This window comes from Podarcis raffonei, chromosome 2, assembly GCF_027172205.1.
Source record: "Podarcis raffonei isolate rPodRaf1 chromosome 2, rPodRaf1.pri, whole genome shotgun sequence".
Taxonomy (NCBI): domain Eukaryota; kingdom Metazoa; phylum Chordata; class Lepidosauria; order Squamata; family Lacertidae; genus Podarcis; species Podarcis raffonei.
In genome coordinates, this window is record NC_070603.1 from 108043661 (window position 1) to 108064648 (window position 20988).

At 46.8% G+C, this 20988-nt stretch overlaps 2 protein-coding genes across 4 annotated transcripts; both read left to right on the top strand.

Annotated features, from left to right (window-relative positions):
- Nucleotides 1-949: 949 nt before the first annotated feature.
- On the top strand, nt 950-3605 carry LOC128408944 (zinc finger protein 239-like). Its single transcript, XM_053379028.1, has 2 exons — nt 950-1205; nt 2441-3605. The coding sequence occupies exon 2, from the start codon at nt 2455-2457 to the stop codon at nt 3370-3372; it is 918 nt and encodes a 305-aa protein (XP_053235003.1). The 5' UTR covers nt 950-1205; nt 2441-2454; the 3' UTR covers nt 3373-3605.
- Nucleotides 3606-5505: 1900 nt separating this feature from the next.
- On the top strand, nt 5506-17570 carry LOC128408928 (zinc finger protein 239-like). 3 transcript variants are annotated; one of them, XM_053379002.1, is made up of 2 exons: nt 5506-5721; nt 16258-17570. In XM_053379002.1, the coding sequence occupies exon 2, from the start codon at nt 16266-16268 to the stop codon at nt 17277-17279; it is 1014 nt and encodes a 337-aa protein (XP_053234977.1). In that variant the 5' UTR covers nt 5506-5721; nt 16258-16265; the 3' UTR covers nt 17280-17570. The 3 variants fall into 3 exon arrangements, with proteins under 3 accessions (XP_053234977.1, XP_053234976.1, XP_053234978.1); XM_053379001.1 differs by having other exon boundaries at nt 5534-5768; XM_053379003.1 differs by lacking the exon at nt 5506-5721 and adding an exon at nt 15688-15944.
- Nucleotides 17571-20988: the final 3418 nt, after the last annotated feature.

Genomic DNA, 20988 nt, shown 5'->3' on the forward strand with positions numbered 1-20988 from the left:
AAAACAGCTTAGTATTAGACCTGCTTGATGTTTTCTACATTTGTGGAGCCACCACCAGAAAACCCCTGGCCTGGGAACCTGGCAAAGTGTGGTAGAGAATATACTCCAAGAGTTTGGCAGAGGTAAGTGGAAACAATGGCAGCTGGGCCTTTAGGGCAAATGGGGTATCAGAGTTTTTAGGGGGCTAACCAGGCTGGGATAGCAGGCTTGTTGGCTTTTGAATGTCTGATGTAGAATTTTCAATTTCGTTCTGTATGGGACAATGACAATGAAGATTATCATATTGTAACCTCAGTGTGGCCTCAGCCATCCTCCTGCTTTCTTACTTGCTACCAGCTTGCGACTTACTATCTCACATTTTTTATTATTATTATTATTATTATTATTATTATTATTATTATCATCATTTTTATTATTTTTATTATTTTTATTATTATTATTATTATTATTATTATTATTATTATTATTATTATTATTATTATTATTATTTCATTTTCCTGGAGCTCTGCCCACCCCAAATCCTGGGAACAGGCATAAGTGTAGCCAGCATAGGAGCTAACTCCTTGGGGCGTGGCGGCTTCAATCCCGCCCCACCAATAAATATTTGAGAATGGCGTTGTCATCGAAATGGTATGCATGCACCACATCGTGTGACTGATTATGTGGGGCGCGGCTTACCTGCAACAACCCCCCCCCCCATATTTTATTCAAGTTGGTACCCCCTGGTAGCCTGGCTTTATGTTAGGGGGGCCCTCAAAATCTCAGTTAGTTATTTTGTATTGATTTACTTTATTTAGGGAGGCACCTGCCCTTCCTTGCCCCCCTTGGCTACACCCATGGGGACGGGGGCGGAGGGGTGGGGGCTGGTGAAGAGAAATCCCAGTGCCGAAAGTTGCCGCGGCCACCAGAGGCCTCTCGCTTTAAGCCCGCCAAGCCGAGAGGAAGCTGCTCTTCTCTTCCTTCTCTGCTCAGGAACATCCTGGCTCCGAGTGGGCCACGCCGATGCCGTCTGCAGCGCCGCTTTCTCCTCCGAGGGAGCCTGCAGGCGGGAGAAAGAGAGGCAGCCGCCGGGGCGCGCTGCGCTTCCTCCTCCTCCCTCCTCTCGGCGCCCGACCGGAGTGGGAACTGACGCGCCCCAGCCTTTGTCGAGCGGGATAGGCGGGAGGAGGGGGGGTGCGAGGAGGCTCTTGCGGGAACAATCCCGGGTGAGTGAGACAGATGCCAGGAGGAAGCGCGGAGGGGGGGGGGCAGCGCGATCCGGGATGAAAGTTGCGGGTGGTGCTGGGGATGCGCGCACGCTTGCAAGGAACGCGGCAAAGGATGGAATTGGCACGCGTTGCGCGCGGAGGTGAGGGGCGCAGAAGAGCAAGGGAGATGGTTTTCTTTTGTGATTATTTCTACGCCAGACTAGAGGGGTGTGAACTCTCTGCTAATGAGAAGTAATGGCTCTGTCTGCAAGGGGGAGAAGGGGAGGTTGCACAACACGATTTGACGCCGATCCAGGTCACATTTCAACCTCTGGCGTTGCAGCAAGGGGTGCGATCCAGGAGAAGAAAGGTTCACCGTGGCTACTACTGGCCAAGAGGGCTATGTTGCACATCCAGTGTTGGAGGCAGTACGCTCTGCCATCGAACATTGGTGAATCACTCGTGGGGAGAGCAAGGGTGCAGTCTGGTCCTACTTAAGGGTTTTGCACAGGCATCTGGTTAGTAGATAGATGGCTGGGTACTTTGCAGTAGATCCGGGTGGGTTTCTGACACCCCACTGTTCAGCAACAGTAGCAACAAAATAACTCTCCCCACCAAAATTAGGCTGCTGAAATGAAGAAAGCAAAGCAGGAGAGAACTTCTGTATGAAGAGTGTGTGGGCAAAATTCAGCTTTGGTACAGTGTTGTTGGTGTTTAGTCGTTTAGTCGTGTCCGACTCTTCGTGAGCCCATGGACCAGAGCATGCCAGGCAATCCTGTCTTCCACTGCCTCCCACAGTTTGGTCAAACTCAGTTGGTAGCTTTGAGAACACTGTCCAACCATCTGGTCCTCTGTTGTCCCCTTCTCCTTGTGCCCTCCATCTTTCCCAGCATCAGGGTCTTTTCCAGGGAGTCTTCTCTTCTCATGAGGTGGCCAAAGTATTGGAGCCTCAGCTTCAGGATCTGTCCTTCCAGTGAGCACTCAGGGCTGATTTCCTTAAGAATGGATAGGTTTGATCTTCTTGCAGTCCATGGGACTCTCAAGAGTCCCATGGACTGCAAGAAGACTCTGCCAAGAGTCTCCTCCAGCACCACTTGGGTACAGTACTGAGATTTAATTCCTAGGCCCAGAATGTGCTCAGAGATACCCCTGTTCTTTCATTCTAAGGATGTGTTAGAATTATATATTCTAGTAGCTCTGGTTGATAGATGCTGTTCTAGTTTAAAACAAGTCTGGATTCTCTTTTCTTTCAGCCACTGAATAGAAAATGGAGGAGACTTTTCAGAAGGAAAGTCCTGAACAGGTGAAACTGCATAAGGCAGCAGCAGAAATATCCCTGTGGAGTTGTTGCCAAGTAGATGATGATTCTGAAAATCAACAGGGGCCAGAAACACAAGCAAACAAGTGCTCTGAATCGGAAAGACAGAAGTGTTTCCCTTCCCAAGGACACTCCAAGGAAGCAAGAAAGCTGCCTGTTCAACAAAGAAATCGGATGTCAAAGAAACAGCACCCTTGCCCTGACTGTGGGAAAGTCTTCAACAGGACCTCGGCCCTCAACGCGCATCAGAGAGTCCACACGGGGGAGAAGCCCTACAAATGTGCAGAGTGTGGGAAGAGCTTCAGTAAGAGTTCGCACCTCATTGCTCATCAGAGAATCCACACAGGCGAAAGGCCGTACACCTGTATGACTTGTGGGAAAAGCTTCAACCACTCCTCACATGTCATTACCCACCAGAGAACCCACACAGGGGAGAAACTCTATAAATGCCTTGAGTGTGGGAAAAACTTCCGGTACAGCTCCGATCTCATCAGGCACCAGATTGAGCACGCGGGAGAAAAACCTTACCAGTGCTCCGACTGTGGGAAGTGCTTCAACCGGAGCTCAAACCTCCTCATTCACCAGAGAATACACACGGGCGAGAAACCCTACAAGTGCCTCGAGTGCGGGAGGAGCTTCAGCTACAGCTCCGTCCTCATCAAGCACCAAAAAGTACACACCTCCGAGAAGCCTTATAAATGTCCTGACTGTGGGGAAGGTTTTCACGTGAACGCAAGTCTCCTCACACACCAGAGAGTTCACACAGGAGAGAAACACTACTCATGCTCGCAGTGTGGGAAAAGTTTCCGATGGATCTCGCACCTTACCAGGCACCAGAAGATCCACACAGCAGCGAAACCTGTTTAAACGCTCGGAACACTGGGAAATCATCCGTGTGTGCTCAGATCTTAAGTTGGAGTATATTTTTGTTTAGTGTATTCTTCCATTATCATTCCTTTGATCTCTTGTCTAATTTTACAGTGTAAGACACTTGGGGGAAGGAATTTTTCCATATTATTCTTTTGTATTTGTTTGTTTGTGTGTGTGCACACACACATATGAAAATATCACTGTATCAGTAATAAAACACTTAAATCCAACAGCTGACTTTTGATGGCTCAAGATAAGCCAGGGCGAACCATATTTGTATTTATTTATTTATTTATTTATTTATTTATTTATTTATTTATTTATTTGAAAAAAATTGTTTGCATTTTATATTTGTTACCTTCCTGGGCTGAAGAGATTGACTCAAATAAATACCATAGGTGCTACTTCTTCCTCCTCCTCTGTGCTGTTGTCCTGGTGCCCTTCTGCTTAACAAATAGGAACTGCAAGCTAAGGGAAATAGGATGCAACTCTGGAATGTCTTTTGTAAGTCTCCCATTGTAAGACCTCTTCCCAAAACTTTGGAGAGTCGCTCAGAGAGCTCTCAGGAAAAGCACTTCCACGGGCCTGCTTCCTGAAATCCTTCAGTGGCAAATGCCGGAGACATACATTGGTTCCCAATATGTTTCCGAGCATAATTCAAAGTGTTGGCGCTGACCTTTAAAGCCCTAAACGGCCTCGGTCCAGTATACCTGAAGGAGCGTCTCCACCCCCATCATCCAGCCCAAACACTGAGGTCCAGCTCTGAGGGCCTTCTGGTGGTTCACTCAATGCGAGAAGTGAAGCTATAGGGGATCAGGCAGAGGGCCACCTTGGTAGTGGCGCCCGCCCTGTAGAACGCCCTCCCATCAGATGTCAAGGAAATGAGCAACTATGTAACCTTTAGAAGACATCTGAAGGCAGCCCTGTTTAGGGACGTTTTTAGTGTGTGTTTTATTAGGCTTTTATATATGTTGGAAGCCTCCCAGAGTAGCAACCCAGTCAGATGGGTGGGGTAAAATAATAACAATGACAATGACAAATTACTACTACTACTACCACCATTAAGGCAGAGAGTTGCTCCATGTAGGACACTCTTATGTTTGCAACTCCCTTGTCAGATCCTGGCTTTTTTAATCCTTTCTGTGTTGCCCTCAAGGCCAAATACAGCAGTGCGTGGGTCCATGGGGAGCACTAGCCACTGGGCATTGGTGAGTCCACTGACTGGGTGTGGCTTGGTTCCACACTTGCCCGTTGCCTCAGGCAACACACTATATTGGTCCAACCCTGCACTCTGACATGAAGAATCTCATCTTGGAACGCTGGAGAGGAAGAATGCAAATTCTAGCACACATATGTATGGGCAATAAGTCTTATGAGTTCTGCAAATCTAGACGGGAGTTAAGAACAGTGGTCAGGTTGCAAGGAAGCAATGCCTCTTCTGCATACTTTCAGTCAGGGCCGGATTTAGATTTGATGAGGCCCTAAGCTACTGAAGGTAATGGGGCCCTTTATATGTCCAGCTGTCCTTTGTCAGCAACAAATTGTCACTGTTTTTTGTGTTGAATATATACTATATGGTCAATATGGACCTAATAGGTATCTAAAGCCATTTGCACATAATATATGTATTTTATCAAAGTAATTGTTGAACTGAAATACATTTAAGAAGTATATTAATAGTGAACTTTGGGGGAGGGACACCAAGAGAGTGGGGGCCCTAAGCTATACCTTGTTTAGCTTATACATAAATCCGGCACTGATTTCAGTGTGCATATAAGAAAATTACGCTTTTGAATAGTCCCTACAGCATTATTCTTTTAAACTGCCCTGCGATAATAGTAAACCCGCGCTGCAAGCAAATGACTGGCAGGAACGCTTTGCCCCGAAGCACTGGCTTTCTGCTTGCGAGGAGCTTTCGGCATTCAGAAATGTAATTCGAAACGTGCGTGTTTGGTCCTTCCCTCCCTGTTTAAATACTGAGCTGGTTAAATTATATTCAAAAAAATAATAATGAAAAAGAAAGGAAAAGCTGGCCATCCCCTTTAAAAAGTCTCTGGACCGGGTGCCAAAATCGGGTGCTTTCCGGTCTGGCGCCGTGCCAGCAGAGGGCTCTTGCTCGTCGATCCCGGGGAAGTCGCTGCTCTTTTTCCACCCCAGCTCCGATCAGCTGGTTTGGGAGGACGGACGAACTTCCTGGAGTATCATCAACAGAGTGGCCGCCATCGCTGCGGCTGCAGCGAGCGGAGAGCCGCCAGGCCGAGCCCGCTTCCTCGCCGGACCGGAGTGAAGACTGCCCTCAGAGAACGCGCCGGGCTTGGCGAACGCTGCCAGCTGGAAACTGCTCAGGTGATCCGTGGGGTGGAGGGCAAGGAAGTGACTTGCTCTCTTTGCAGGTAACGCTTTGAAGCGGACCACCCACCCACTTCCAGGGTGGGCTTCTGTCCGGCGCTGCGCCCTGTTAAAATCAACGTTTTCCAATACCAAGAAGTCCATAACTGCTTGTTGTTAACTGTGTGAATTGGCAAAACCCCCTCAAGACCCTCCCCCCGGGGAATGTATATTTAATTTGGCATATACTGAATTAAAATTCTACTGGATTTTGGTAGGAGGTTCTACTGGATTTTGCTAGGATCAGAAAGTCAGAAAGTCGGCGGTTCGAATCCCTGCAACGGGATGAGCTCCCGTTGCTCGGTCCCTGCTCCTGCCAACCTAGCAGTTCGAAAGCACGTCAAAGTGCAAGTAGATCAATAGGTACCGCTCCGGTGGGAAGGTAAACGGCGTTTCCGTGCGCTGCTCTGGTTCTGGTTCACCAGAAGCAGCTTAGTCATGCTGGCCACATGACCCGGAAGCTGTACGCCGGCTCCCTCGGCCAATAAAGCGAGATGAGCGCCGCAACCCCAGAGTCGGCCACGACTGGACCTAATGGTCAGGGGTCATGAAAAGAAGACACACACAACCATTCATTCATTATTTTCATACGTGTGTGTGTATACAGTCATACCTTGGGTTGAATACGCTTCAGGTTGAGTGTTTTCGGGTTGCGCTCCGCGGTGACCCAGAAGTAACGGAGCGCGTTACTTCTGGGGTTCGCTGCTCACACATGTGCAGACACTCAAAATGATGTCACGCGCATGCACGGAAGCGGCGAATTGCAGCACGTGCAGACGTGTGTTGCGTTCGCTTCAGGATGCGAATGAGGCTCTGGAACGGATCCTGTTCGCATCCAGAGGTACCACTGTATGTGTGTGGGTGTATGTATATTTTATTATTATTTATTAAATTTGTATACCGCAGGTCTCGGGGTGGTTCACAACATAAAAACACGAAATACATACTAAAAATCAGAACGACCCAATAACCCCCCCCCCCGCTTCCCCAACACAACAACTCTGATTAAATTGTATGGTAGTGGGGGTCTGGCTGCTCGTGAAACGGTTACGTCAGGGGTCAGCAAACTTTTTCAGCAGGGGGCAGGTCCACTGTCCCTCAGACCTTGTGGGGGGCCGGACTATATTTTTTGGGGGGAAATGAACAAATTCCTATGTCCCACAAATAACCCAGAGATGCATTTTAAATAAAATGACATATTCTACTCATGTAAAAACACGCTGATACCCGGACGGTCTGTGGGCTGGATTGAGAAGGCGATTGGGCCGGATCCGGGCCCCGGGCCTTAGTTTGCCCACCCATGGGTTACATTTTTTAAAATTTATTCAGGTCCATAGCAGCAGGCATGGATCAAGTTCTCCCCAGTCACCCTGTGGAGGCCTGCAAGGAATTGTCTGCCAATTGCAGTTGCATCACATATCTCCTTCACTAGACGTTTGAAGGATGCACATGCCTTCTTCGTTTTCTAAGCGTCTTCAGCGTGATAAATACTGATCCCACGCAGATCCATCTACAGTGCTCCATAAAACGTGAAACTGCCTCCAGATACCAAAACAGTGCTATTTTTCTAGAAAAAGAGGTTCTGGAGCTCACCCTTCTCCCTTGTCCTCTTAGAATGGCAATGGCGGCCACCTGAGAGGTGCCAGAGGTGAGTTCTGGCTAAAAAAAATATCTCTGCACAGTGCCTAGGGAAGGGATGGGGAACCACCTGAAGCTATGCAGGTGTTGTTGGACTCTGACCCCCATCAGCCCCAGCCAACATAGTCAGTAGTCAGGGATGATGGGAGTTGTAGTTCATCAACATCTGGAGGGCCACAGGTTCCCCATCCCTGACCAGGAGTGTTTTCCCCCCCCATTTAGAATCATAGCTTCATTTTGTGCTGGTTACATACCCGCTTAGCCTCTTTGCAAAATCCCATACAATAAAAATAATGCAACTTGCAACATATCATTGCACTGATTCCTTTTCCACACTCATCTTATACTTACTTTCTTTTTCTTTTTTTTAGCTGTTCTAATATTTTATTTAGGATTTTCTTGTTTTACAGAAGTGTAATGCCTCGTATTTCCCCCCCCCCCCATGTAACATTTTTACAAATCCGTTTCATTTGTTGAGGCATTAGGGGGAGAAGAAAAAAAAGAAAAAGAAAGGAAAAAGAAAGGGGGTGGAGGGAGGGAAGATGGATGGGGGTGGGGTCAGGTGGCGGTGTTTCTATTATGCTTAATGTACCGTATTTTTCCCTCTATTACACGCAGATTTTTTCTCCTAAAAAGTAAGGGGAAATGTCTGTGCGTGTTATTGAGCGAATGTGTGGTCCCTGGAGCTGACAAGCGCGAGTGAAGGCAAAAATCAGGCAAATATCAAATCGTCTGGAGAAGGGAAGCCTTGAAAGGAGGAAGCTCTGCCTCAGGGTCTTACTGCCCACCTGCTTCTGTTTCCTTACTGTGTTTGCTCAAACGGAACAAAGAGCAGAGAAAACCCCTCCCCTCCAGGCAAGCAGAGTGGAAAGCAGAGTGGAAAGCAGAGCGGCCTGCGTCTGGGACTCGAAGGCAACATGCAGGTTGTGGGGGGGGGGGGGAGAGAGAGAGAGAGAGCTGGCTGGCTTGTGGGGGGGGGGACTTTTGCCTTCCTTTCCTCCCTCCGGTAAAACCCCTCTCCTGCATTCTTAGCCAGCTGCCTCTCTGCACACCCCTTTCGGCGCTCCTTATCCTTTCTTTGTTTTTCCTTCCCTCCCTACTTAAAACGTGGTTCCAATCACGGATCCACATGGATCCTCAGGATCTTTGCATTGAGTCACCCCAAATTCACCATCAGATCACATAGCAATGATCTGATGCAAAAACAGGGCTGCAATGGTGCAAAAACATGGTTACAAAGCACGGATCCACATGGATCCTCAGGATCTTTGCATTGGGTCACCCCAAATTCACCATCAGATCACATAGCAATGATCTGATGCAAAAACAGGGCTGCAATGGTGCAAAAACGTGGTTACAAAGCATGGATCCACATGGATCCTCAGGATCTTTGCATTGGGTCACCCCAAATTCACCATCAGATCACATAGCAATGATCTGATGCAAAAACAGGGCTGCAATGGTGCAAAAACGTGGTTACAAAGCATGGATCCACATGGATCCTCAGGATCTTTGCATTGGGTCACCCCAAATTCACCATCAGTTCACATAGCATGTCCATGGCTACAGCCTGCACCAAAAAAATCACGCACCCACTGTTGCCTGGGGCTGCAATGGTACAAAAACGTGGTTACAAAGCATGGATCCACATGGATCCTCAGGATCTTTGCATTGGGTCACCCCAAATTCACCATCAGATCACATAGCATGTCCATGGCTACAGCCTGCACCAAAAAAATCACGCACCCACTGTTGCCTGGGGCTGCAATGGTACAAAAACGTGGTTACAAAGCATGGATCCACATGGATCCTCAGGATCTTTGCATTGGGCTACCCCAAACTCACCGTCAAATCACATGTCTGTGGCCGCAGCATGAAGCACAAAAATGATACATCCACTGTTTCATTCAGAATTTTTTTTTCTTGTTTTCCTCCTCTAAAAACTATGGGCGTGTTATGGTCAGGTGCGTGTTATCGAGCGAAAAATACGGTATGTAGAGTTTGGTGTCAGCGTTGTTTGTGTTGTTCACTTGTGTTCCTTTGGTGGTGAGAGAGTTTGGGGTTGGCCTAGGGTGTGATTGTTTGTTTGTGATTGGCTGTGGTGATCTTTGTTGTCGTGTGTGAGTGGGGTGGGTGGGTGTTTTGGATCAGGTTAGCCATATTGATTTGTATGCTGTTGGTGGATTATTGTCATTGTCTTGTTGGGCTGTGTATGTGATAAAGGGGAGCCATACCGGGGTGAAGGTGTCTTCTTCTGTTTGTCCCCGTGTCAGTTTCAGTTTATTAGTTAATTTTTCTAGTAGGGCTGTTTCCCATACTATTTGGTACCATTGGTCCATGCTTACTCCTGACAGGTCTCTCCAGTGTCTGGTTATGGTGTTTCTGGCTGCTGAGAGCAGGTGGGTTATGAGTTCTTTGTGGTGTAAATGGGCGTTGTTGTCTTGGAAGATGTTTAGTAGGGCCAATTCTGGGGTGATATCTAATACTTGTTTAGTTATTTTACATATTTCTCGTATGGCTGTTGCCCAGAATAGTTGGATTTTGGGACACTTCCACCACATGTGGAGGTATGTGCCTGTGGAGGTGCACCCTCTCCAGCATTTTGGTGAGGTTTCTGTGCGTATTAGCGCTAGTTTCCTTGGTGTTAGGTACCACCTGTAGGTGAGTTTCAGTGTGAGTTCTTTTCTTTTTGTTGATATGGATTTAAAGGGAGGTTTAGACCACATTCTGGTCCATTGCGTGGGGTTAATCTCATAGCCTATGTCATTCTCCCATTGTTTTTTGATTGCGTCTAGGGGGTTTGTGGGATTTTGGAGTAGTATTTTGTATATTGCGGATACCGTCCCTTTACTGTTTCCCTTTGTTGTTAGGAGGAGGTTTTCGAAGGTTGTCAGGGGCCTAGTTGCTGCTAATTTTACTGTTGGGTTGTTTAAGAGGGCATGTAATTGGTGTTGTGTTAACCAGGGCATTTGGGTGTCTTCTAGTTTGTCTTGTATTTCTTGTGTTGACAAAGGTTTGTTATTTTTATAAAAGTCTATTAGGCGATATAAGCGTTTGGTTCGCCAGGTTTTTATCTGGAGGTTTTGTGCTACATGGTGGAATAATGGGTGGTACGCCAGGGGGATTAGTGGGAATGGGGTTGGGGATAGTTTGCCTATTTGTGTTTTCCATGCTTTGAGCATGGTCTGTGTGTACCTGTTGAGTGTTGTGGGAATTTTCTTTAGTTTGTTTGGGAGGAGTGGGTATGCTGTGGTGCAGGTATTTTCAATTGTGTCCCTCTCTAGGTGTACCCATTGTTTTGTCTCATCTTTGAGTATATGGGATTATATGTCGTATTTGGTTGGCAATGTAATATGCTTCTATGTTGGGGATTCCCCACCCTCCTTCTGAGGTGGGGAGGTGCAGGCATTTGGGGCTTATTCTTGGTTTTTTATGTGAGAAGATAAAAGAGTGTAGTTTTCTCTGCCAACTGCGGAGTTGGGTTGGGGGGATCCAGATTGGGAGGGTTTGGAATAGGTAGGTTAGTTTTGGGAGTGTGATCATTTTGATCATGGCTATTTTGTCTGAGAGAGTGAAATTCCTGTTATTCCATCTCTTTAGGTCTTTGTTAATTTGTCGCCACAGGGGCTTGTAGTTGTGGAGGTGCAATTTATTGAGGTTTCTGGTTATTTGTACCCCTAGGTATCTGAACTTGGTGTGGCAAAGTTTTATTTTGGTGACCTTCGTGAGTTCTTTTTGGGTGTGAGGAGGGGTGTTGAAGCACATAGCTTCTGACTTTGTGAAATTTACCTGTAGGCCCGACACCATTGCAAATGTGTTGAGTTCTCTGATTAGGGAGGTTGCTGTGCTTATGGGGTCTGGTCTTGTGACCATTAGGTCATCTGCAAAGAGCCCTAATTTATAGGTTCTGCCTTTTATTTCCACTCCCTTGATGTCTGTGGCTGCTCGAATGCGGATTGCTAAGGGTTCCAGAGCCAGGATAAATAAGAAGGGAGACAGTGGGCATCCTTGTTTTGTGCCTCTTTGGATAGCTATGGTATTAGAATCCATATTATTAGTTCTGCATCTTGCTGAGGCTTGGGAGTATATTTGTTTGAGGATTTGTAGGAAGTTGGGGCCAAATTTCATGTTAGTTAGTACTGCTAATATGTATTTCCACTCTAAGCAATCAAATGCTTTGAGGATGTCTAAGGACATAATTGTCAATGGGAGTTTCGTTGCCTTGCTGTGTTCGATCAGGTTCAGTAGTTTCCTGATGGGATCTGTTATATTGCAGCCAGGGACAAAGCCAGTCTGGTCTGGGGCTATTAACTTGTGTAGGAAGATTTTTAGGCGGTTGGCCAAGATTGATGTGAATATCTTGTAGTCTTGGTTTATTAATGAGATTGGGCGGTATGATTCTACTTTGAGGCTGTCTTTTAGTGGTTTTGGGATGGAGACTATTTTGGAGTGGGTCCAGGTTTTGGGGATGGGACCCCCTTTTATGATGTCGTTGAATAGGCGGGTCATGTAAGGCATCAAGGGTTCTTTGAATTTCCTATAGAATTCTGCTGTGAAGCCATCTGGGCCTGGGGCTTTGTGTGGTTTCAGATTTTTGAGGACCGCATCTATTTCCTCTGGGGTGATAGGGCTGTCCATGAATTCCTGTTCCTCATCAGTTAGGGTAGGCATGGTCAGTCCTGCTAGAAATTTTTTGATTTCCCTCTCTGGTGGGTTATGGGAGGTGTATAGGTTGGAGTAGAATTCTGCAAATTCTGAGATTATTTCTTTGGGGGAGAATGTTATGTTGCCGTCTTTTTTGGTGATGCAGTGTATTCTTGTTTTGAGTGCTTTTTTCCTACATCTATTTGCTAGTAATCTGGAGTTTTCCCCTCCATATTCATAGAAACGTTGTTTAGAGTATAGAATGTTGATCATTGTTTTGTTGATTTCTAAGGAGTCTAGTTCTCTCCTTTTTTGTTCTATAAGTTTGAGGAGTTTTTTAGATCCTGTTTGTTTGTAGCGTGATGAGAGGACTGTGATGTCTTGTTCTATTTTGCTAATTTTTGAGGTGGTTTGTTTTTTAAGGAATGTTTTCTCTTTTATGCAAGCTCCTCTGGTGATCGCTTTCATTGCGTCCCATAGGAGGGGGGTTGTTATATTGTCTACATCGTTTTCCTCGAAGTAGTTTTGGAGGGTTTTTGTGAGACTCTCTCTAATTTGTTTGTTTGTAGTTAGGATGGGACTGAAGGACCATGATGGGGTGGTTTGTGTTCCTTCTCCTATTTTAACGATGACTTCTACTGGGGCGTGATCTGTGATTTTAATGTTACCTATGTTTGTTGATTCCACTGAGGGGATCAGACCCTGTGTGAGTAGAATGCTGTCCAGTCTGGACACTGTATCATGGCCTCCCGATTGGAATGTATGGCTGTCTCCTGGGTTTTGCTCACCCCAAATGTCGTAGAGACCCCTGTTTTTTAGCAATTTTAGTAATTTGTAAGAGTTCCTGGTTGTTGGAGGTTTCCTTCGGAGGAAGGTTGCCCATGGGGTTGTAGGGTGGATATCTTTCAGGGATATACCTTTCATATTTAGATTGAGGTCCCCTCCTAGGATTGCTTCCCCTTCAGAGAAGGAGAGGAATTTGTTTAGTGTCTTCTGGAAGAATTCTAATTGTTTCGCGTTTGGGGCATATATGGAGCCGATTGTCAGTTTGATTTTGCCATCTAGTGTCCCTTTAGCGAAAATGAATCTGCCTTTTTTGTCCTTGAGGACTGTTGTGGCAGTGAAGTTCAGGTCTCTACTAAGTATTATGGCTACACCACGTGCTTTCCCTGAGCCTCGTGCGACCCACTGTTGACTGAAGCGGGGGTCGCTCAGGAGTTTGCTGCCTTTGGGTGGGTTGTGTATTTCTTGTAGGAAGGTGATGTGTGGTTTCATGGTGTTTATGTATGAGGTGATGCGCTTTCTTTTGATGGGGTTTCCCAGCCCCCTCACATTTAATGTAATTGCTTTTAGGTTAGCCATCTTGCTTATCTATTATGTGGGGCGATTCCCTGCCAACCCGTTCGGGTTGTCTTGTGTCTCTCTCTTCGTGTTGTTTAAAGAACCAGTGGGGTTGCGCTGACCTAGGGTGTGGTGGGTGGGAGGCTAGTGGGATTAGAGTGAGATTTGGGTTAAAGAGTAGGGGGTAAGTTGTGGAGAGTTTCCTATATGTAGTCATATAGGTGTTTGTTTGAGGTATTTTGGGCCATCTGACATTTAGCCGGTTGGTCCTAGGTCTCAGCTGGTGTGGAGGGCCGTGTTCAAGGGCGGGCCATCCCCCCTGTTGTTTGCGATGGGGGGTGATCAGCGAGACAGTGTGAAGTGACTTTGTAACGTCGCTGTCAAGTATAAGGTTCATAAGCAATGTTGCCAATGTTTTGAGCAACATTGTTGGTGTGTTGGGGTGGGGATGTGGGTGCTGGTACGCTCTGGTGCCACCATAGTGCTGGTTGGGTATCAGATTTTAGCTTGATTGTGGGTTGTGTTATTAAGGTTGGAGTTGTTTTTCCTTAGTATGGAGTATGGGGATGTTGAAGGTGTGGGTGATGGGGAGTGTGGTTGAGGTCGTCTGGACTGGTGTTGGGGTGAGGATTTCTGTGGGGGTGCGGGGCTGGGGGGGGATGTTGATGGTGTTAACTACATCTATGTTTTGGGGGGGAGAGAGGGGGAAAGGGGGGGGGAATCACCAGTCCTTCAGTTTGTGGTTTTTTCCTGGTTGCTTCATTCAGCTGGGGTTGTTGTTGTTGTTGTAGGGTTGTCCATCTGCGATGAATTGGTTTGGTTAATCTTGGTCTGGTTTCTTGTGTCGTATGGCCGGCGGGACGATTCTGAGCGTGATGCTTGTCTGTATTGGTTTGCATTGTTGTGCCGCTTCTGTTGTTTCTTTTTCTTCTGTACCGTTGTCTAGCTGTTTGCTGTTGTTTCCTCGTGGTTGGGGCTGTCACTTGGTGGGTTTGTCGGTTGCCATTCCGGTGGGAGGTCGAGTTCAAGGTTCTTTAGTAGTTGCAGGGCCTCAGATATGTTGGTGGCCGTGTGTTGTGTTGTATTAGTTGTTACAATGAGGCAGAAGGGGAAGCCCCATCGGTATTTGATCCCTGCTTGTTGGAGGCGCTGGGTGAATGGGCGCAGGCTTTTCCTCCGGTTTAGGGTATCCTGGGATAAGTCCTGTAAGGCTGACCAGGAGTGTTGAGGATGATGCAGAGGTGGCTGTTGTTCAGGTTCAGAGGTGCTGTGCCACTGAATACCCCCTTTTTTTTGGAAGTGGCAGGAAGAGGGGGGCTATTGGCTCCAAGCCTTCCTTGTCTTACTGAGGCATCTTTTTTAACCACTCTGGGAGACAAGAGCCTTTTATCTGATGCAACAAAACTGCTCTTTTGGGATGAGTGGGGAAATAATGTGTATGTTTGTGAGGAATGCTTTCAGCTCTTTCCCCTTGGACGGTGTACTCTCACCCACTCTGCTGCTGCTTTTAAATAGTCAGAAAATCCTGCCACATAACATGAGTAGTTGAGCTCCCTAAGATCCACTTTACCTAGAAGTAAACGCACACACGTTGCTAGGTTTGATAACCTCTTAGAGGTGCCATGTGCTGTTTTTAAGTGGTATACAAATCTGGTTAAATAAACAAAACAGCATAAAAATATCTAAGGGGTAAAAATGGAAGAACTGTCATTGGTTACTACCATTACCGTGTACTCAACTTTCCCAAATGTATTTTTGTTACCTGACATTTTTAATAGGTGGAGTTAAGCATTGGACTCATGTAATTTTTGATGATACTTTGGGATGCATTCGGTTAGCAATGTCACTCGAAACCTCTGATTGGGTTGGCATCTAGATACCCCAAAAAGTTGTTTATTGTGTGCAATGTACAGTGCTACCTCGGGTTAAGAACTTAATTCGTTCTGGAGGTCCGTTCTTAACCTGAAACTGTTCTTAACCTGAAGCACCACTTTAGCTAATGGGGCCTCCCGCTGCTGCCGCATGATTTCTGTTCTCATCCTGAAGAAAAGTTCTTAACCCGAGGTACTATTTCTGGGTTAGCGGAGTCTAACCTGAAGTGTTTGTAACCCGAGGTACTACTGTACATTATCAGTGCAGCCAGGCAAGGCTGGTAGCCTTGTGGTAAATACTTGCATGTGTTATACAGTACTTTTGCTCTCTCCACGATCTGCGGCAATTGTCTATTCTCCACACCTTTCACCCACACTGGTGTATTATTTTATTATTATTATTATTATTATTATTATTATTATTATTATTATTATTACAGTGGTACCTCTGGTTGTGAACAGGATCCGTTCCAGAGGCCCGTTCGCAACATGAAAAGCCCGCACCCTGAAGCGCCATATCTGCGCGGTGTGCGGCACGATTTGGTGCTTGTGCGCATGCGCAAAGCGCAATTTAGCACTTCTATGCATGTGCCAGCGGCGAAACCCAGAAGTAACACTTTCCGGTACTTCTGGGTCGCTGCGGGACGCAACCTGAAAAAAGGCAACATGAAGCAAACGTAACATGTGGTATGACTGTTTATTTGTTGTTGTTGTTGTTATACTGCCCTATACCAATAGATGTCAGGGCAGTTCACAGCACAAAATTTAGAAAATACTTCCCTCTCACTCAATATCAGAACGGTGTGAGGCAACTTTTAAAAAAAGTTGAAAGCAGCATAACCCTGTAAACAAAGTTTACTGGTTTAAAAATGTGGGGAAGCAGGTGGAGATCTGGGCTTCAGTAGTGTTTGATCTGCCTTGACTACTTTCTAAAAGCCCCCGAAGAGGAGATTGAAAAACCTAGAATGCTTCTGGTTTTGAGCTCTGTTTGTCTCAACAGGCGATGGGATGGCGGCTGAGCTGAAGGAACAGAGATGCGTGAAGGAAGAGCCCGGAACGACGGCGGTGCTGGCGGGCGGCTCGGAAGAGACGGTCTCCCACAGCTGCAAGCGGGAGAGAGAGAACAGGGGCCGAGACTTGCCAGAGAAGCGAGAGAGAGCTGAGAAAAGCCAAGAAGAAGCTGCTCTGCCACGCAAGGAGCAGGGCTTCGGGAATCTTGACCAAATAGTGATCCAGCAGCTGATCCACATTGGAGGAGGCGGGAGGAGGCGTGGCAAGCAGGGGGAGAACTTCCGCCAGGCCTCGGGCCTAGGCAAGGCTTCAATCGTCCGCCTGGGAGAGAAGCCATACCTGTGCATCGTCTGCGAGAAAACCTTCCGCAACCACTCGGGCCTCATGGTCCACCAGCGGATTCACACGGGGGAGAAACCCTACAAATGCCCCGACTGCGAGAAGAGCTTCAATCAGCGCTCGCACCTGACTTCCCACCGCGGCACCCACACCGGAGAGAAGCCCTTCAAGTGCTTTGCCTGTGGGAAGAGCTTCAGCTACAACTCGGGCCTGGTGATCCACCAGCGCATCCACACGGGGGAGAAGCCGTACCAGTGCCCCGGGTGCGAGAAGAGCTTCAGCCAGAAATCCCACCTGCTGTCGCACCAGAGGACCCACGTCGGGGAGAAGTCCTTCAAGTGCCTGGACTGCGGGAAGAGCTTCAGCTACAACTCGGGCCTGGTCATCCACCAGCGCATCCACACCGGGGAGAAGCCATACAAATGCTCAGACTGCGGGAAGAGCTTCAACCAGCGCTCGCACCTCGTTTCGCACCGAGGCGTCCACACGGGGCGCAAGCCCTACTCGTGCCAGGATTGCGGGAAGAGCTTCAGCTTCAACTCGGGCCTCGTCATACACCAGCGGTTGCACACGGGGGAGAAGCCTTATGAGTGCTCCGAGTGTGGGAAGAGTTTCAATCAGAAATCGCACCTTATTTCACACCAGAGAGTCCACGCCGGGCAAAAGCTCTGACTAGCTGGCGGCAGATACCATATGTTTCTGTGCATAACACAACACGCCCCCTATTTTGGGGGACTACATTTTAAGAAGATGGGGGGAGATGGCCCAGAGTTGTTGAGCTTTTTTGGGGGGGGGGGATGCAGAAAATCACTCGCCCGACTCAAAAATGCTGAGAATCGCACACGTCGCCAAAGCTAACATGCGTCTGCCCGCCCGCCACCAGCAGCCAGCAATCGCCCGCCCAACTGACGCAGCAACAGCCAATCCGAAGCAGCCCTTGCCGCAGACACGAATCACCCACCCAATCACAAACACATTGTTCGTCCCTCCTCTGCACTATCTGTGTATAAGACAAAGTCCAATTTTTAACATTCTTTTTGAGTAAAAACTCTTGTCTTATACACGGAAAAGTACAGTATGCCTTCTATTTAGCTGTGGTTCCTGCACAGGGGTTGGACTAGATAGCGTTTCCAGCTCTGCAATTCTATTGACAGGACTATAATTTCACCTCTAGAAAGGGTCTAGAACAGGGTTTCCCAATCTTTTGTCTCTAGCAGTTTTTGGACTACAGTTCCCATCGTCTCTGACTCCTGGCCCTGCTAGCAGGGGATGATGGGAGTTGTAGTCCAAAAACAGCTGGAGACCCGCGTTTGGGAAACCCTGATCTAGAACACTGGTCTCTAAGCGGTAGCTTGCAGGTAATGACGCACCGCCAGTATTCCTTAAAGTGTGTGCCGTGTGGCAGTGGCATGGTTTTATTAGAATTTTGAAGGTGAATTTATACAGGTGTGTATAAACTGCACATTCGATGAGAGCTGCCTTTCTTTTTGCTACAGATCAACAGCAGTGCACTGAGAAGGAGGACTGAAGGGAGAGAGAGAGAAATCTAGGCATTCAACAAGAAGATAGTTACTGCTGAAATCCAGTATTAAAAATCCAACATTAATCTCTCTCCCTCCTCCACTTTTCTGAGGTGAAAAAACCCTTAGACTTAAAGCTAAAGGATTTATTGATCAACTGCTATAGGAAAGTATTTAAAACCACCTGTTAAACATTTTATATTGGCCTGTCAGGGTATGCTTCTTAGTTGGTGTGGAATCTGCAGCCTGTTTCAGAAATTTGCATCAGTTTAGGGAGGAGAGTGAATCTTACTTGCTGGCTCTGTTTTCCGTGCCTGAAAAAGGGATCCTACCTGTGTACAGCTGTGTGTGAGCAGATCCCCTTTTCAGATGTTACACTGAATGCAGGGCTGATGGGCCAGTAAAGTGTGCAATGTCACAAGGCACATTCCCTCTCTCTCTTTTCCTGTTCAGCCTGCAAGTGGAGGCAACTTTGGGAAGAGGGCTTCTTAAGTGAAAAAAATAGAGTCAGATGTGATGTTGGATCCTCAAGATTGGATTTCTGCAATGTACTCTGCATGGGGCTGCCTTATGGGGCTGGCCGCAGCAGCCAAGCTTGTGACTTGGGGCCCTGTTTCTTTAGAGCAGCCTTTCTCAACCTGTGGCTCCCCAGATGTTGTTGAACTACAACTCCCATCACCCCTAGCTAGCAAGGCCAGAGCTCAGGGATGATGGGAGTTGTAGTCCAACAACATCTGGGGACCCACAGGTTGAGAACCACTGCTTTAGAGCATATAACTACAGTCCGCAACCCAAAAAAATGCAACCTGAAGTGGACGCAAGATGAAGTATGGCTGTACATTTTTCAGTTACCGGTTTGTTTGTGAGCAAAACTCAAAAGTGTTGGTTACTCTACAAATGTCATTAAAAATCGTTTGGGACCAGAAAATCTGAATGGCCACCTGCCACCTGAGCCCACCTACCCACTGCAGTTGCCCTCAGATGCTCTGCCTCTTGTCCCAACTCTGACTGGCTGGCACATGAGGCAAGGACTTTTCGATTCTGGCACCTAGTTTGTGGAACTCCTCGCCAAAAAGGCCCTGTTGGTCCCCCTCCTTCTTAGTCTCTTGACATTTTACATAAGGAAAACATTTTGTTCCACCGTGCCTTTTAATACCAGGCTTTTGTTTTTGTATAGGTGTTTTGTTTTGTTTTTAATTTGCAGATTGTCGTTTGTGTTAACTGATGCTGTGAACTGCCCTGATGCCCATATTGAAGATCCGAAAGCTGGGGGAAGTAACTATTTTAATAAATAAAACAGTATTTATCAATATTTTGTTATAAGAGACTGTTACGACTTAACTGGGGGGAAACCCAACATCTATATACAGCATGTTGCTGTATATACATTTACTAGTGCATATTACAGTACTGTAGTCTCTCAAGTTGGTTCGTTATAATATATAAACTCTATTCGGAAGTTTCCCTTGCACTTTGGGCAAACTTGGGAGGTGGGAGCAGGGCTGTGCTGATGAGCGCCACCCGTGGGGCCCACATGCAAAGTGCAAAGAAGTGCAAGCAGGCAGCCTTTGCCTGCATGAACAAAGGGGGCTACACTATCAGGAATCCTAGTTGTGTAGGATTCCTGATTGCATGGAAGCCTGTGTGTATGTTTGTGAAGGCTGCCTCCTTGCATGTTTGCACTGTCCCTTCAGATGCCCGCAACTTACCAACTTACTAACGGAGGCCAGGGCTGGCTGATGGTTCCCCCCTCTCTTTCTTGCGTTTGTCCAACTTATGAATAGGGCTATGAACGGTTACATTTCTGTATCTGAAGCATAGACACTGCCTGTAATCACCCCGCCTGCTTGCAATAAATGGAGTGTGTGCAATGACCAGTGGCCTTATTTTGTATTCTATTTTCACAATAGATATTGGTTGCATCCTCAGATTTTTTTACTCCCCCTGCCCCCTGCCACTTCTGCCACCAGGCAAAACTTCATGAAGGCAGCATCACATGGATGTGTAAGGAACCATGAAAGATCCAACAGCACAAGCAGAATTTTGGAGATTGCTTCCTGTTGCCTCGTACGTTAGACTTTTCCAGCAGAGCAGATCATAAAAAGAGCCTTGTTGATACAGGACAAAGGCCTGTCTGGTCTACATACACAGCGTTGTTATTTTGTCGCTGAAAGTTAAGAGCATTGCTACTAGCAATATATTGCAGTTTCTACAGCCTACGTATAGTAGGGGTATTTTAAAAGAGAGTCATAGTGATCCCATAGCTAAAAGTGGAAGCTGGTAAATGTGTCCTCTTTATAGCTCTTCAAAATATGGCAACCTTATCTGTCAGAGCCTTCTTGTTTGGTTTGTTTGTTTGTTTGTTTAAAATTTATTTGGTTTTTCAAATTACAAGTTTACAGTCACATGTCCAACTTACAACATAAAAACAAGATTCCAAGGAATCTCTTGGACTTCCCTCCTCCCCTTTGTGGGTCCTATTGTTCATCATTACCTCCTGCACCTTTTATGATAATCCAAACCCTTTTACCTCTCCATTGTGTCCAAAATTCACCATTAAACTGCGAATGATATTCCAATCCTACTAACGACTTTAACTGTTTACAATTGTTTTTAAGATAAGTTATAAATTCTCCCCATTCCTTATTAAAATTTTGGTCTTGCTGATCTCTGATTCTTTTGGCCATTTCGGCATAGTCCATTGACTTGATCTGCAATTCTTCTCTGGTAGGGACTTCATTCCATCTCTGGGCCAGTAACATCTGCGCCATAGCTGGCAACCTTCCCTTTTTTTGCGGGAAATTCCCTTATTCCAGTGCCGTTTCGCACTGCTTCCCGCTGCTATCCCGGATTGCTAGATA